Source organism: Tauraco erythrolophus, chromosome 20, assembly GCF_009769465.1.
Source record: "Tauraco erythrolophus isolate bTauEry1 chromosome 20, bTauEry1.pri, whole genome shotgun sequence".
Classification (NCBI taxonomy): Eukaryota; Metazoa; Chordata; class Aves; order Musophagiformes; family Musophagidae; genus Tauraco; species Tauraco erythrolophus.
This window is the reverse complement of record NC_141484.1, coordinates 9,832,042-9,847,790: the sequence shown is the minus strand read 5'-3', so window position 1 is coordinate 9,847,790 and position 15,749 is coordinate 9,832,042. Positions and strand designations below refer to the sequence as shown.

General features: G+C 38.2%; 2 protein-coding genes across 2 annotated transcripts in view; both read right to left on the bottom strand.

Annotated features, from left to right (window-relative positions):
• Window positions 1-15,749, bottom strand: part of LOC147527366 (uncharacterized) — a 162,685-nt gene that overhangs the window by 15,339 nt on the left and 131,597 nt on the right. The window lies entirely within an intron of this gene.
• On the bottom strand, window positions 117-14,432 carry FN3K (fructosamine 3 kinase). Its single transcript, XM_009980262.2, has 7 exons — window positions 14,333-14,432; window positions 7,108-7,289; window positions 5,932-6,083; window positions 4,486-4,577; window positions 3,932-4,014; window positions 2,939-3,061; window positions 117-2,126 (listed from the first exon to the last, which is right to left on the bottom strand). Exons 1-7 carry the CDS (start codon window positions 14,382-14,384, stop codon window positions 1,788-1,790), a joined length of 1,023 nt encoding a protein of 340 aa, XP_009978564.2. The 5' UTR covers window positions 14,385-14,432; the 3' UTR covers window positions 117-1,787.

The window sequence follows — 15,749 nt, the reverse complement described above, 5'->3', positions numbered from 1 at the left end:
CCACACAAACCACAATCCCTAAATGCAGGTACACCAAACACCTAGTTTCTGCAAGGCAAGCATTTTATTTGAGAAGGATCTTAAGTTCACATGTACTTTCCAATGTAATACATGTATTTTCGTTAACATTGATAAATTCTAGTAAGCATGCACTTTGCTGTTCTCTCACACTCAGATCTTGTAGCTGTCAGCTCATATTTCGACTCTATTATCTCATTTTTCGACTGTTACAATTGTGTTAAATGTTACAACCACATCATTGCAACTTCCCCTAATTGTAGCCCAAATCCAAAGGAAGTAAAAATTTTTCACTATTTGTATTATATTTACAGAGAACGAAATGCATTTTTTTAATAGTAAAAACTACAACATCTAACTTTAAAGCTTATGAAATCTTTATATCACAGCCATTTAAAGCTGAAAAAAGCTCTAAACATATTTGAGCATTTTTTAATATAACATTTTATGTATTAGTCATGACAACCATCTGAATGCTAAATACGTAAGTTCAGTCATTCCAGTTTTCTGATTCACATAAGCATTTGTTGGACTGCACTTACATCTGCTTTATCACTTTCTTCCATTAAAAAACATGGATTTGCTAACATACTCTAGCTGACATTGTATGCCAATATCTTTGTTGCACAATTTTCTCCCCAAATTCTCATTGCCTATGCTTTCTGTAAAAATAAAGCAGTTAGGAATATTAAAAAACATTATAAAGTCATCTAAATTGACATTGTTCCGTCAATAATCCAGCAGTGGCAGAACAGATTAGCTTTGCCTGCTGTACATTATTTTCTAAAATTGAAAATACAACAAGCACCAACCAACACAGCAGCAATAGATGCTTTCTTGTCATCAAAACACTAAGCTCCCTCCCACTTTTTGCTGTCTTTTTACAAAGTTACCTAAATATGTTACCATCATAGTATAACGCACTAAAATATCATATTAAAACTATGACATGTTACTATCAAACTCGTGTGGTAACAACCCACTTTCTGACCATACAGATAATTAACAAGGAACTACAGAGACATACCTTTTAAGAAATGCCACTGTAATTTAATTTCTCATAGGAAGAGAAAAACAAAACCATGTAAGTAAATTACATTAAATTAAATTAAAATAAATATTAAAAATGTTATTAATTATACATCCTTGCCAGGTGCAGTCCAAAGGGTCTTATCTACTCTTTAAATCAAAAAGAGGATGCTTTCATTTTCAGATTCATAGAATCTGATTTGAATTTTGGATCAGAACACTTAACATGGGAAAGACAACAGAAACATAAATGGGAAGAGAGATGGAAACAAAGAGAGAAAACTAAAACAGAACAAAAAAAGGGGAGAGGTAGGAACCAGTTACTACTTCCAGCACCACAGTCCCACAACAGTCACTCTCCATAAAAAACTGCTGCTAGAGCAGCAGCAAAAGCGGCACGATGCCAATGACTGTGGAAACACAGCAGCTAAGAAGTGAGACTGCACAGAGAGCAAGGTGAGTCTGACTGCCACGCTACTTTTCCAGCCTAGTGGAGTCTCCACAAACAATGCCATCTTTTCTTTCAGCAGGCTATGAATCTTTGCTGGTAAACTAACAGATAGGTTCAAAGTTACACAATCACTCCTAGGGAGGCTCAAAGATGTACTAAGCCTTTTACATGTCAGGGGTTTTGTCCAGCTGTTTTATCATCAACATTAATTCCTAGTTTGTGCTACTTCTGATAAGCAGGGGCTGTTAATTGCTAAGGGACTACGTCAGAATTTCTCAAACCCATCTGGCTACTTTAAAAGCTTTCTCATTACATTTAGGGTAGACCCTCTGTACCCGGTCCCAAAATGGTTCCAGTGGTTTATGTAATTAAAGAGCTGATACAATTTGTTTCGTTTCTCAAATCCTGGAGCTTTGGGTATTTTACTGTGATAGGCAGAGAAAAAAGAGCTGCTAAACCCACCAAACATTCCGGCAATAGCCAGTTCAAATTCTGAATGGCCATAGAAGGAAGCAGGGTCAAAGATAATTGGCCCAGAGTCGTCCTCAGCCACGTTTCCTGCCCACAGGTCCCCATGCAGGAGAGCGGGAACAATTTCTACGTCACAGAACATTTCAGGAATCTTTAGCTGAAAGAGCATGAACAAACACGTAACAATTAAAGAGTTTTGAAGAAAATATTAAATAAAACAAAGTACTGTAGTATATAAGAGACTAAGTGGGTCAAATACTGCCTGTTTTCATTCGCACAAAGCACCTTTGACGTTGATGGCTAAAAGCATAAACCTAAACTCTAAGCCAGTAATATATGTTCTTGATTGTTCTTGACAGAGCTTAGCAAATCATTTAATTCAGTCTAGCATCAATATCTAGTATTAATGTATTATTTCTAGACATGGATAGTATTGGCTGTCACAAGAAATATAAAATAAACATTTAAATTAAAAGGTTGCAGTGGCAAAAAGGGCAGCAGTAAACATCTGTACCAATTTACCAGAACTGAGGAACAAATTTGTGATGCAGAGCTTGCAGAGGAACACATTCCTGGCAGTTTCCTAACTGCTGCATAGAGTGTGACCAGAACCACAGTCTCAGCTGTGAGACTGGATCAATTGAGAAAAAAAAAGTTTGCCTGGGCAGCAGAATCTAACCTATTTTGTAACATCAAGGTCTTAGATAGAACACAGCTAATAATAATAAGATGGTAAATCCTAAGAAAGAAATGTCAGTGCTTAATTACAGGTTTATTTTCATTATGTATTAAAAAACTTAAGAGAAACATAAATTCTTTTCAGCTGACAATGTTGTTGGACCAGCTGTGCAGCTAGTCCAGTTACTGAAGTTGATTAAAAGCTATGTAAATCTCTTATAAAACACCTTTGAAATTCCACTGATACGTATTTTCTGACATTATAAAAAACATTTAAGACATGGCTCATACTTTTAGCTGTGACCAAAGTTCTCTGGCTTCTCTGTCTCCATAATCTTTTTCGATCAAATCCAATTGAGCTTGGAGTCGGTGACGAATAAAGAAGGAAGGCCAATCACTCTGCCATTCATTGACCTAGAAAATACAACACAGAGGTTTGTAATAAACAATTTTAACACACACATAGTCAGTATTAATAATACATGAAGTTGAAATGTGTGATGCTGACACCATGGCCTAGACAACGTCAGAATGACCTACACACAGTATCATTAGACATTTTGTTGATTGTTCTTTTGGGAGTGATGCTCTCTTCTATGCTTAGGTGGGGCTGTCTTTAACACGAGATATAAGCTGACGTTCTGGGTATTTTCATTCATTCAAATTTTCTTAATATATTTTAGAGGGAGAGTTTCTGGTGAAATCATTTCAGTTGTTCCATGTTATGTTCCAAAATCTTCCTGGAAATGCAGAAGTATTCACTCATTTTTGTTGGTTAATGCATTTCTCATTTGCTGAAAAGCTGTACTTGGCGAAGAGTTTGAGATATTGAAGGTTCATTCAGTTATAGTAGAATGAAATCCTACCACATGCGGAGCCAGCAAACAACTGATTTATCTTCGAGAGCCTTTTCCAGTGTCTTATGTGATGCGTTACATGATGAGGCCCTCTAAAAGCAGTGAATTTTGCCATTTGAAATCGACACAGTAGCAGTTTAGAAAAAAACAAAACTATTATATAGTTTGTGAAACGATACTTAGTAAGTATCACCAAGCTAAAGAACCACTACATAATTTCAAATTCTTATTCAGTCCACTGTGTCTGCTTGTTGCAGCAAGCCACACACATCGCAGAGCCATCATACTCCCTTCACTGTCAGGCCAGAGCGAAACAGTGAAAGCAAAACTGTCATCATAAAGCTGAAGGCCAACGAAACAAGCTTTTGTATAGGGAGTTTACAGAATGACATGAGCACATGTTAGCTTTCACAGGCATGGAACATACCTGCGGTATGTAACCACAGCAAGTGGCTATATGGAATCCAAACTTATCCACATACTGAGACTCAGAGTGACCCGCTCCTTTACCTAAGAAACAAAATAAAAATTGGATGCCTGTAGGGTCAAGAATATTTTAAGCAATTGAGGGTACATGAAGCTGAAAGGTTTAGCTAACACTGAAAAAGACAACTAGTCCAAAATTTCAGTTTGACTTACGAAATATCAAAAGCTATAACTATCAAATATTAGCAGTTTCTTACTATGTTTCAGTATCTGCGTGATTTTATACAACAAATTATATATGAAGGGAAGAATTACAAATAGATTAATTTATTTTGTCAAGGTTAAAATGATATGTTTAAAAATTATAATAGTAATTATAGTTCCTGTGTATATAATGTGCATTTGAGAAGTGTGGCATAGGGACAGGAGAGGCATATCTTATGAAACAGTGTCCCAGTATTGACTCTGGCTGTCATTAAAATTATAATGCAATACTGTACCACAGTCAGATGAATCATTTCATTTTCTGTTTTGTACATTATACCAATACTCTACCAATTGTGTTTCCCTCCTTTCTCAATTTCTCCCCAAGTTTCTGGTTATAAAGATGAAGATCTGCCATCTGCTCTCCAAGCTTCGAAGAGTATCTGTAGGGTCAAAAACCAAAACGAAACTGAAACAAGATGCCCGCCTAAACCACAACACAAGACAAGTGAACAAAATACTACAGGGGGAAAAAAAAAAATCAATTAAATATGACCAAATATCTTTTTGACAAACATGGAACCTTAACTTCACAAGTACATAACCAGGAGCAAATGACTAGGCAACAATTCTGAAGAAACAGGTTATAACAGATAACAAAATGAACATAAGTCAATGCTCTTGCAAGAGAGGTAAACAGAACACAAGGTTGTATAAACACAGCATAGAGTGCAGGAGGATCAAGTAATCCTCCTTATCAGCTCCACATTAATAAACAGAGACTAGAACATGGTATCTACTTTTGGGCCTCATACTTTGAGATCAGCTGAACAGCAATAAGAATGGTAAGTCTAAAAAGAAGCAAGGATTGAGTTGAGGTTGCTCAATGTAGAAGATAGACAACTGAAAACCAGGTTAAATATTGCATAGATATCTGAAGGGGAGCTGCAAGGAAGGAAACTAATTTCTTCCTCGTGCCCAGAAAAGGTAGAAAATAACGGGTTTAAAACTACTACCAGGAGGACCAAGGTTAGACAGAAAATCTTTCCTAGGATCAATGGGATGGATTGGAATGGATTGTTTAAGGAGGCTGTGGAATTGCCATCACTCTCTCAATAAAAAAAGACGGGTTGGACAAACAACTGCCAGAAGAGCCAGAGGCATGACTATGTTCTCGTAGAGGCCCGGAACGAGCAGTTAACTCCTGAAAGCCTATGTTCAGAGCCTATGACTCCTGAATTCCATGTTCAGGTTGGCTGACGGACAAAATGGAACTTCATGTTATCTATCCATTTAATTCTTCCTCACCTTAGTGCCTTTGACCTTTTCGACTGGCTTCAATCATACTTGAAGATTATACTTAGAGAAGCAGAGATTCCAAAGACATAAGAAGCCTGTAAGTTTAAATAAAACTAATGGGCTGGGAAAAGAAACTCAAATAGAAAATCTCATGAGGGAAAGACGGGCTAAATTCAGCCATTATCATACTCACTTGAGTGGCATCTCAGCACTTATGGACCAGCGTACAAAGCTCTAGGCTAGCAACAGCATGCCATTTCTATTGTGGGTACGTGGTCAGAGAAGAGCAAAATATGGGGAAAGAGTGTATACGCACACATATATACAGATGTGTATATGTATTTTAATATGTACAAATACACAAACATAGATCTTGACAGATATAAGCTCTATCTCTGACAGAATAGAGAGGTTCATCTCATGAAGTTTTCCTGACTGTAATACACAAAGAAAATATGCACCAAAACATACTAAAAAGAAAAAGATGTACAGACGTACTTGTTGAGATGCTTCATCTTTAGGTACTCCATGACAAACATTGCTCCTCCTCCAGGTAGGTCAATTACTTTAATAGGCTGAGGAACTCTCACAGTATTGGTTTTCTGAATAGCTTCCAAACTTGCCATTTCCCCTTCAAACATTTTTCTAGCCTGTAAAGGAATAAGAATATCCTTGGGCTGAACTACATATGTCTGCAACAAGTACTTTGGAAAAAATAGTCTTGTTTACAAAGTTAATTCTAAAATAATGTAGCTGCAGCAAGGTTCCAGTCCACAGAGGGAGACTTCAGTACCTTAATTCTAACTACTTTTTTTCCCAAATTCATTCCAGGGTAGAAGGATACATCACATTTCACTGTGATTTCCAGCTGCTTACAGAGATACGAAACTACTCAGCTGTAACAGTATCTCTGAGGATAGTACCCAAGACCTCATCCTCCAAAACCACAGATGACCACTACTAAAAGAAGTAAAAGATTGAATCCTTAAACTGGTTCTCCTTTCCATGCAGGTCAATGCCCACTAGATGGAGATGATAGTAGAAATATTAAGCCTGTACTCTGCATTTTTGAAGTAAAGATGCTGTTGTTGACAGCAGTTTTAGGAGGTTTTTCATATGGATAAAGCAAATTTCTGATGCACTGTGGTGTCACAAAAAGCAATTCAGTATTCATTTAGTAATAGAAAAGTCAAGAGCTTGGTGTGAAAGATTGCGAGAGTCTTACTGCTAGAAATACAAAAAGCAATGGGGAAGTTTGAAGCCTCTGTAGCTTTAAAAACAATGCATGAGTTGTAGCACTGGCACTGTTTCCTCCCACTATTCTGTCCTCCCAACCAAAACATGAAAAGGAATGCAGTGAATGCAAATTCAGCTTCAGGCTTTTCCAAACTCTATGCACTACAATAACAGCATTATACTTAGCCCCCTTTTCACATACTGCAATGCCAGTTCCTGTTGTTGAGGGTTATTACATTGCATTATCATCTTGCACTAACCAGACCTGCTGCATTAGTACTTGATATCAAACAGACCACAGGTTTTAACGGAAAACTGAAATAATTAAAAGTCAGCCTGAAAACGCAGAACTCAAAATTATTTACAATCAGGTGCTTTTAAAATACAAAGCTGTCTACATGCAATAATATTAGTAGTTAAATATCTGCTAGCACTAACCTGAGGTTTGTGGTTGATTTTAACAAATATTCGTCCACTGTCTGTTTCATAAGCTTGGCCTTGGCTAATGTATCCTCCTCCCGAGCTTCCAAATGCCTTCAGAACAGAAGTTCTCAATTCTGTTTTCAGGATTTTTTCCATGGTAATTCCCAGGCTGCTGCAGCTGCTTTCCGCTAAATCCACTGCAAAACAAGATTAAAGGTTTGGGTCCTTCTTTCACTGTCACTCTGCTGTGAGGTAGAAAGGGCCACCCACCAAATTAAAAAAAAAAAAAAAAAAAAGCAGCCCTCAAAAAAAAGCAAATCCAGAGATAATGTTTCAAAATGCTTTGTTTCCCATGGGCTTTCATAGCTACAGAAGAAAAATAAAAATATTTAGAGGTATTTGCTAGAATAAAATGGAGAGGAGTGTCCTGGGTCCTCTCTCAGCTGTGCCGAGAGCTGCTGGTATTTGTAGTTTGGACCCGTTTTTCTTTTTTAAGCTCTGCGGTCGCATTGGCAGCTCCATCTCAGACCAGCCCACTAGAGGGAGGCTCAATGCAACAATCAAACTGCACGGGCGGGTTGTTCCGTTGTGGTTTTCGGTAGGAAAACCAAAGTCACAGGCCACAAGGATGCGATTAAATCGTGCTGCTGACCATAAGTCAGCCGCCAGAAACTCGCGGAAAGGTTGGCGGGATTTTTCTCTGCCTGCAGCTGTTTCATGTCGACCGGCGTTCTGTTGTCATCACCGACATCATTAGAACGCTTTCCCTTCTGAGAGGACTCGATCTCTTGTAAAATAGAGTCAGCAGATTTTTATTGCCTGAAAGTGCCCTCAAGTCAGTAACGTGCTCAAGGCTGGACATCAAGTGTAAATTCTGTAGTAAAAGCATCAATCTGGTAATAAAGAAGTTTGGGATACCGTTCCTATAATGCTTCTCCAGATTTAATGTGATCTTTAGGACATTATCTCACCTTTTTGTCTCCCTTCACAATCTGTAACACACAGAAAGGATCCCTTGGGTACTGCTGAATTTAATCACTTCATACTTGCCCAGTGCACTAACACTCTCGGGTATAACACGTTAAACCTTTAAAACACGTTATCGTAACCCAGACCTCACAACATTTAATAATGTCTGTATAAAGATGACATATGTGGTTAAGTGGCTACGACTGATTCCCAGCACATTACAATCCATGGAAAAGGCTGCAGTTCTTGCTCTCACCTGGAGCAGCAAAGCCTACCATCTCCCCAGGGAATTTCTGGATTCTGTCGCCACAGGTACACTGTGCTTTCATGCATTTCTCTGTTTTCACTACTATTTGTTTGCACTGATTCATATAAGCTATTTGGTTTTGACAGAAAGGAATGATTGCTGGTCAAATACTGGCTTCATTTAGGTAGGCTTTTCACTACATAAACAAACGGCTCCAGTCCCACATGGAGTGAAATATATTGGTATAGTACAACTTATTTCTCAAATGAGTAATTTCTCAGAGTGTAACTCCTTATGGCACACAGAGCAGCTGGAACACAGCAGACCTCAGAGGGACAAATTGGCTAAGGAGGAACTTCTAACATCCAGGTTTATTTGAGCAGGACATTGCTTAAAGTGTAAGAGCACAAGCTGGAAAAGTGCAGCTCATGACCTGGAATCAGAAACAGTGATTCAGATACAGAAGAGTCCTCAAGAACAGCAAGAAGCCACATTCCAGATGACATATCTTGGTTGGCCATTCGCATTGTACGTCTAAAGAAACCAGTGACTGCTTTGGCAATACCTCTACAAAGTCCAGCTGTAATGTTTTATAATGGTCACATCACTGACATACCAACTGTAAAGTAGATTATTCACAAAATGGCTACAGAAAGTAATGTTGGGGAGAGGTAGAAGAGAGTCAGCACTTACTGTAGGAGTCTTAAGTAGCTTGCCCATACGCTCTCATGGAGCGTTTGTGCCTAGAAAGTGACCCACGACTGCTAAAGCAAACAACTACGCCTGGACAAAAGAAAGCTTAAAGCGTAAGGGCTGAGCACGTACATTAAATCACAGTAAACCAGTGCGCATGCACTCAAAACAACTTGATTATGAATGTAGGTCTTGGACAGTTTGAGACAGTTAGCAGGACTCATATGACTGATGTATAGATAGTGAAAATGCCAAGCAACTTGAATTTCAGGACGTACAAAGCCTTAAAAAGTACACTACTATTAGAACAATGGTCTCCAACCACTGAAAGGAGGGAATCACACTCTAGGTTGCAATGGAGCACCTGGAGAAAGGAATAAAGCTCTTGGCAACAAAATAAACTACAACAAGCAGAGACCCTTACTTCTGCATAGTGAAAAATACCCTAATTCATTTTTCTATTTACCTGTTAAGGAAAAAACAAAACAAAACCAAAGTCCCAAAAACAAAACAACAAAGGAGAATGGATCTTCATCCACAATATTACTATTGAACCCAAAATTTTTGCAGTCTGGTATGCCAGGGACTTCTCTCCTACAATTTCCAGTGAAGATGCAAAGTTACTGACTGTAACAGTACTTTCACCATTCTGACAGTTTATTTTAGTTTTAGTTAAACAAGAAACAGGACTGTGTTAATCTCACGATATTGCATCACTTACACAGTAGCCAAGAGATAGGAAAACCTTCTGCTTGCTTCCATGATGGATCAGTATTTAACTAGCAACACACAGGTGAAAGGCCTGGTTTCCTAACATTTTTGTTCACATTGTTTCCAGTCAAGCAACTTCGAACAGCATCATTTCAAACACTGGAGTTAAAACAATACAAAAGCATCCCAGATGGGCTCGAAGGAACAGAGTGCTTGAAAACACCCACTGGTACGTCAGTGCAACCTCCTGCCTCGAACCATTCTGCACCATGCTCAGGTCACAAAGGAAAAATCCATTGCGTCAGCAATCCGTACTAGATGGTGAGGAATTACAAAGGACTATTTCTGTGAGTGGTGTTCAGCTCCTGGTTTGAGACCTACCCTCAGAGTTATGTGGATCCTCAGGTCATAGTAGCGTTTGTTAGTGTTTAGTTTCCCCGCTCTCTTCCCCTTGTTTTGCTCACAACTGCTTCTAACCTGTTTGTTTTCAAAGGCTGTCCAGAAGACAGACATCCCCATGCACAGCAATGAAGAGAAAGATTGTTTACTTCTCCTTTGCCAGTATCTAAAGAATCCTAGGAAAACAAAGAAGCTATATACAACAGAGTAAGCCAAGAGCAAAAAAAGACTTTCATCATAAAAACCTCCCTTCCTTCGACAGAAGTTATAGTTTCTCAGTAAAGAACAAACCCAGGACAAGTCATTCAGAGCTCCTTTCATCTGACAGATCTGATCTTCAGCATAACTGCATGGGCTGTAGCTCTGTATAAAATATCAACCATGTCTTGGGAGATTTCAGTGAATTCTTTTGAGATTTCATTGAAAAATGTGTTAAAAAGTAATTGAATATTATTTTACAAAGTAAAATGCTAAAGCTATTATAATTCTGGTGTGGCTTAGTTACCAGAAATACATTTTCCCCTTAAATCTTTCATCACAAACAGTGCCTAAAGGACAAGCTAACCATATACCACTTCCCACCTGTTTTTACTTCTGCTAGAACAGCCCAGCATCATTTAAGACCACCAGATCTATTTTGGAACAGCAGTGAAGATGAAAAGCAGGAAGAAAAGCAGTACTAGAGTGCAACATTGATATCTGCAGGCAGTTTTTGCAGATGGCAGCAGTCCACGAGAATGAAAACAAACACACACACAAAAAAAAAATCACACTGAAACACAGAGTACATAGGAACTTTAAGAAATTCACCAAAAATACAGGTTCTTACAAAGAGGTTCAAACTGGATGTATTTCACAATTAGGACAGTTAAGCCCAAAGAGGTTGTGCAGCCTCCATCTTTGGTGGGTTTCAAGACCAGACAAAGACCTAAGTAACCTGGCCTTGAGTCCAGATTTCCAAGTTTCTCTTTCCCTAACTCCGCTCCAAGGCAGAAGGAGATGTTATTAAAATTATGCATAATCATATCTCAACCCACAAATTAATCCCCTAAGGAATTAATTTCAAAATTTAGTTTAAATTATAAAAAAAGACATAGAGCTGGTTTTCAAAGTATTAAAAATGCATATGCCATACATGTATTGTGATCCATCTTAAAAAAAGACTTAGAAACATCATGAGAAGATATGATTTTTTACGATACACATGTACATTGTGTATTTAAGAAAAATTCAGTAGTTCTTTTACCCTTTTTCCTTGTCCAAATAGGAATGGAAAGTCAGTAAAATTATAATACACAAGCAGGAAGTACAGAATGAGAGCATGAGCACAAGGAAACACACTTGCCAGATTTAGAATATACACGGAGTCAAGATGGAGGAATACATGAGAAGGAAAAGCAGGAGCTTTAAGCTATGAGAGAAAGAGATAAATAACAAAGGCATGCCTGCAACGCATAATGCAACAAAACAATCAAAAAGGAAAATTCTAAGACCAGTGCAGAACTACACAATATGTAAGGAAAAAAAAAATTACCTTATACAACTGCAGCAATTTCTTAAGGGCCCACCAGTAGCCTGCCTTCAGAAGAGATTTCGTCCCCTTCTCCATCACGTTTCAACTGCTGTCTATAAGAACTCAAAACCAAGGGAACCATGGGACAGCAGAGTATGCTGTTACATTCCATTTGTATTCCTCTTTACACCTCTTCCATTTTTAATTGTAGCACAGGATAGTTTTGAAAACGTGAGCATAATATCCCTTAAATTAAAACTCTAGATACAATTGTTTCTATTTACGTAACTAGCACACAACACAAATTTCCTTCGATCACAAAAATATTTTGATTCAGTTCTATTGGGAAAAGGTGAAGACTTACTGTTTATCGCTCAAGCCTATGACTGACAGAAAATCCACCTTCATACCACTTTTCACCTTCTAATGACAAAAAGCATTTAGGTATTTTAGCAAAATAAATATGTTGATTTGTTGAAGATTTGTAAACAGAATGACCTTGTTAAATAACTTCTAACTTTATTATGAATCACTTCACTAACTTTATTATGAATATGGAAATAAACAATTAAGGGATCTGAACAGATTGACTACTGCCTAAAATTCCACAGCATTTCTTCAATCAGCTGCACTACGCACTGTTAAGTTTGGGTGAATGGAATAAGGATGTGGGCACGGACATAACATTCCATCAACAACGGGCAAAGAGCTGATGGAATACATACAGTTTGAAGGCGCAGATAGGACCTCAAATGATACTGTAACTGAACAACACATAAGTTTTCTTTAGTGACACACTGCTCCAAATTAAAATCCACGATCGCGTTTCCTTCAACATCTTTGTTGACCATAATTGTCTAACAAACTGGGGATCTTCAACAGGTTAGAGCAAGTAGCTCCCCAAGAATGAACACAAGCTGTAAGGTTCTATTTCAGAAAACAGAGACGACAATAATCAACTGGAAAACTTTTTATTTAAGCAACAAGGTAAAAGTAAAAGCTATTCTACCAAGCAAGGGTTTAAAATTTTGTGTAGCAAAAGTTTAACAGCCAGTGAGAAGAGCAGTAAATTAAGGAGAGGAAGTTATATCGAGTGATAGTCTTCTCTAAACTTGTTTCCAATTCCAATTATAACTGCAAAACCAGCAACTAAAATATCCTCAGTAATCTGCCAATATCCAGTGAAAAACACATAATTAATTAAAGTCACTCCCAAACACTCAAAATGCATGTTAGGAATCATACATCTCTCACCTACCTAGTACACTTGCACCGAAATCTCATTACCAGCCTACATCAAAAGTACAATTTCAGTGTTACTGTCTTGTAGGAAGAAGGAACAGCCAGTCTGCAAAGCTGTCCTTAACGAACCTCCGACAGTGGTGCGGAGCTGCTCTTCTGTGAGTTACATTTGAACTTCCTTTGGTCTCTTGTCTCTTATCCCAAGAGCTACAAAGTGCACTTAGTGGGACTGAAGTAAACTACAGAAAATTCATGCGAAGCCTATGCCATGACCAGATGGCATTATCCTGTGGGCAATGCCAACAGTCAAAATGTACATCTTCTGTTTGTATTAGTAAGGGAGTACATCTTCACAGGATCCACACACGTGGAGTGTCTTACCTGAAAAGATCTTTAAGAATGCACACTATTGGACAAAAGCATAATCCAAAACAGAAGAGAGAGTTCATTCTGGTGAAAACAAAATTGCTGTAGACACAAGCCCACTGACCAGCAAGCACGAAGGAGCCTGCACAAATGCCGTCAGGCACCAAAATGCACATGCCAGAGAAAATCATAAGCATTTTCACAGGGCTTTGTAACAGAGCAGGAAGCATTCTCCATTTGATAGAATCACATTAGTACAATGAATAGCAAGTCCAAATCATTTTTCAGTTCCCATTATATCATTTTCTTGTTGACTTTCAAAATATTTTGTTAAGGTCGTTTTCATGCACCTAACTGGACACAGAAGAGCCACAAGAGTCTGAGCAATCTATCGATAACAAAGGGGTGGTGGCAGGTGGGCAGCAAAAAGCAATGAGCAACTTTTTTAGCCATCTTCTCAGTAATTGAGAAAAGCAATTCTCCACTTCACGAACACTTCTGTTTTCCATTTGGGTGCAAATGCAAACCTTGCTATTTCTCTACTCTGAAGCACAACTGGTCCCTAAGAAAGAACTTCTTCCAAATAATTTAGGCTTGAGTGCCTGATCTGTATTAACTTGCCTAGTCTCAAGCACACAATGCTGTCCTGACACCGACAGATCTTTTGTGCAACTGAATAAACGCCTTCCTTCCACATTTCCCTCATATTCCCAACTATCCTAAAAAGGGATGATTACGTTACACTTGATATTCAGCAGGACTCACTGATTCTAGGTCTATAGCTGTGCAACAAGGTCAAGGGTCTAGTAGCTTTTTTTAACATTACTACTCCTGTAGTTGCACCACCAAGTGTGGGGTTTTCCAAGCAAGACAGGAATTATTCTGCTTCAGCAGCAAGTCACTTTATCAGGTTTCTCATAATGTTTAGAGAAGACCCTCTGTACCCTGTGCCAAAATGGTTCCAATGGTTCATGTAGTGAAAAAGCTGATAAAGCTTTAGGCGTTTCTCAAACCCTGCAGCTTTGGGAATTTTACTGTGATAAGCAGAGTAAAAAGAACCGCTGAAGCCACCAAACATCCCAGCTATTGCAAGCTCATACTCTGAATGGCCGTAGAAAGAAGCCGGATCGAAGATAATTGGACCAGAATCATCCTCAGCTACATTTCCTCCCCAGAGATCTCCATGCAGGAGAGCAGGAACAATTTCTACATCACAGAATAAACTGGGTATCTTCAGCTGCAGAGGGAAAAAAGTAAGACGCGTAAGTACTATATTTTAAGGTGAGCGATTGTAGAGTTTTATCGGTATACACGTAGAGCATGAAGTGAAACTTCTTAAAAGTCAGTTAAAAAAAAAACGTGACTTGAAACAACATAAGATCTAGTCAACAGAGGTGCTGAGAAAATCCAGAGGATTTCTATATTTCACAAAAGCCAGCAGCCGAAGAGTAGCCATCCAAATGCTTTTTAGCACTAAGAAAAAAAAAAATTTAAAACTGCATTCAATGCTGCAATATCAACCAGATTTAATGATAACGATGACAACAACCACAACCACCCACTTCTTCATTAGAAGGCTGAGGAATCTCTCACCAACCTTGAAGGGATTTCTACAAAGTAGTATCCAAATAGCTAATACTGCAGTCACTTAATCAGATGCAAGCCTTAAATGAAGAGATGATGTGCAGAACAGCACTGCTTGCATGCATTTCTCATCATGAACATGTTACACGGAATGAGAAACGTGAACTTGGTCTAGTATTTTCCAAACAGTAAGGCAAAGTACTATTTGGCACACATTCACTTTGGAATATTAGCACAGAGTGATGTGGCAAAACCCGTTACACTTTAAAATAAAGGGCATTTTAATCCCTGAAAGCTGGAGTCTCTTACCAACAGAACCTGGAGCATATCGACAAACAAGAACTTTGTTTTGTAAAAAGAACATCTAAACAACTGATACCCAGCTATCACTATAATGAGAACTGAGATAATTTCTCCTACCTGAAGTTGTGCCCAAAGTTCTCTTGCTTCCCTGTCTCCCGAATTCTTTTCAATCATGTCCATCTGAGGCTGGATTCTTTGCTTGGCAAAGAAAGTCACCCAGTCACTCTGCCAGTCGTTCACCTGAAGGAATAGGATGGCAGATATGAGTTCTACATCACACAAAAGACAAATTTTCTTCTTTTTCAAATAAAGCTTTAGAGGACTATACAGCCTTTGTGCTGACAACATCCAGGACAGTAATTTAACAGAATGTTATCTTAAACCAGTAAATTAGGGGAATAAATAATTTTCTAAGTGATAAAAAAAATAAAATGGAACGTTCAATGCAGCTGTAAGTGCTGGCCAAAGCACTACTTTCCTTACTGGCTGAACAATGTTGTTTTTTTCTATAACTCAATAGAAATAAATTAATTTCCATTATGATAATTTTGGCCCTTTGTGTCACTCAAGGGAAAATAAGAGAAACTTAAATTCTATCAGTTGGATGAAGTACAACCTACCTGTGGAAGA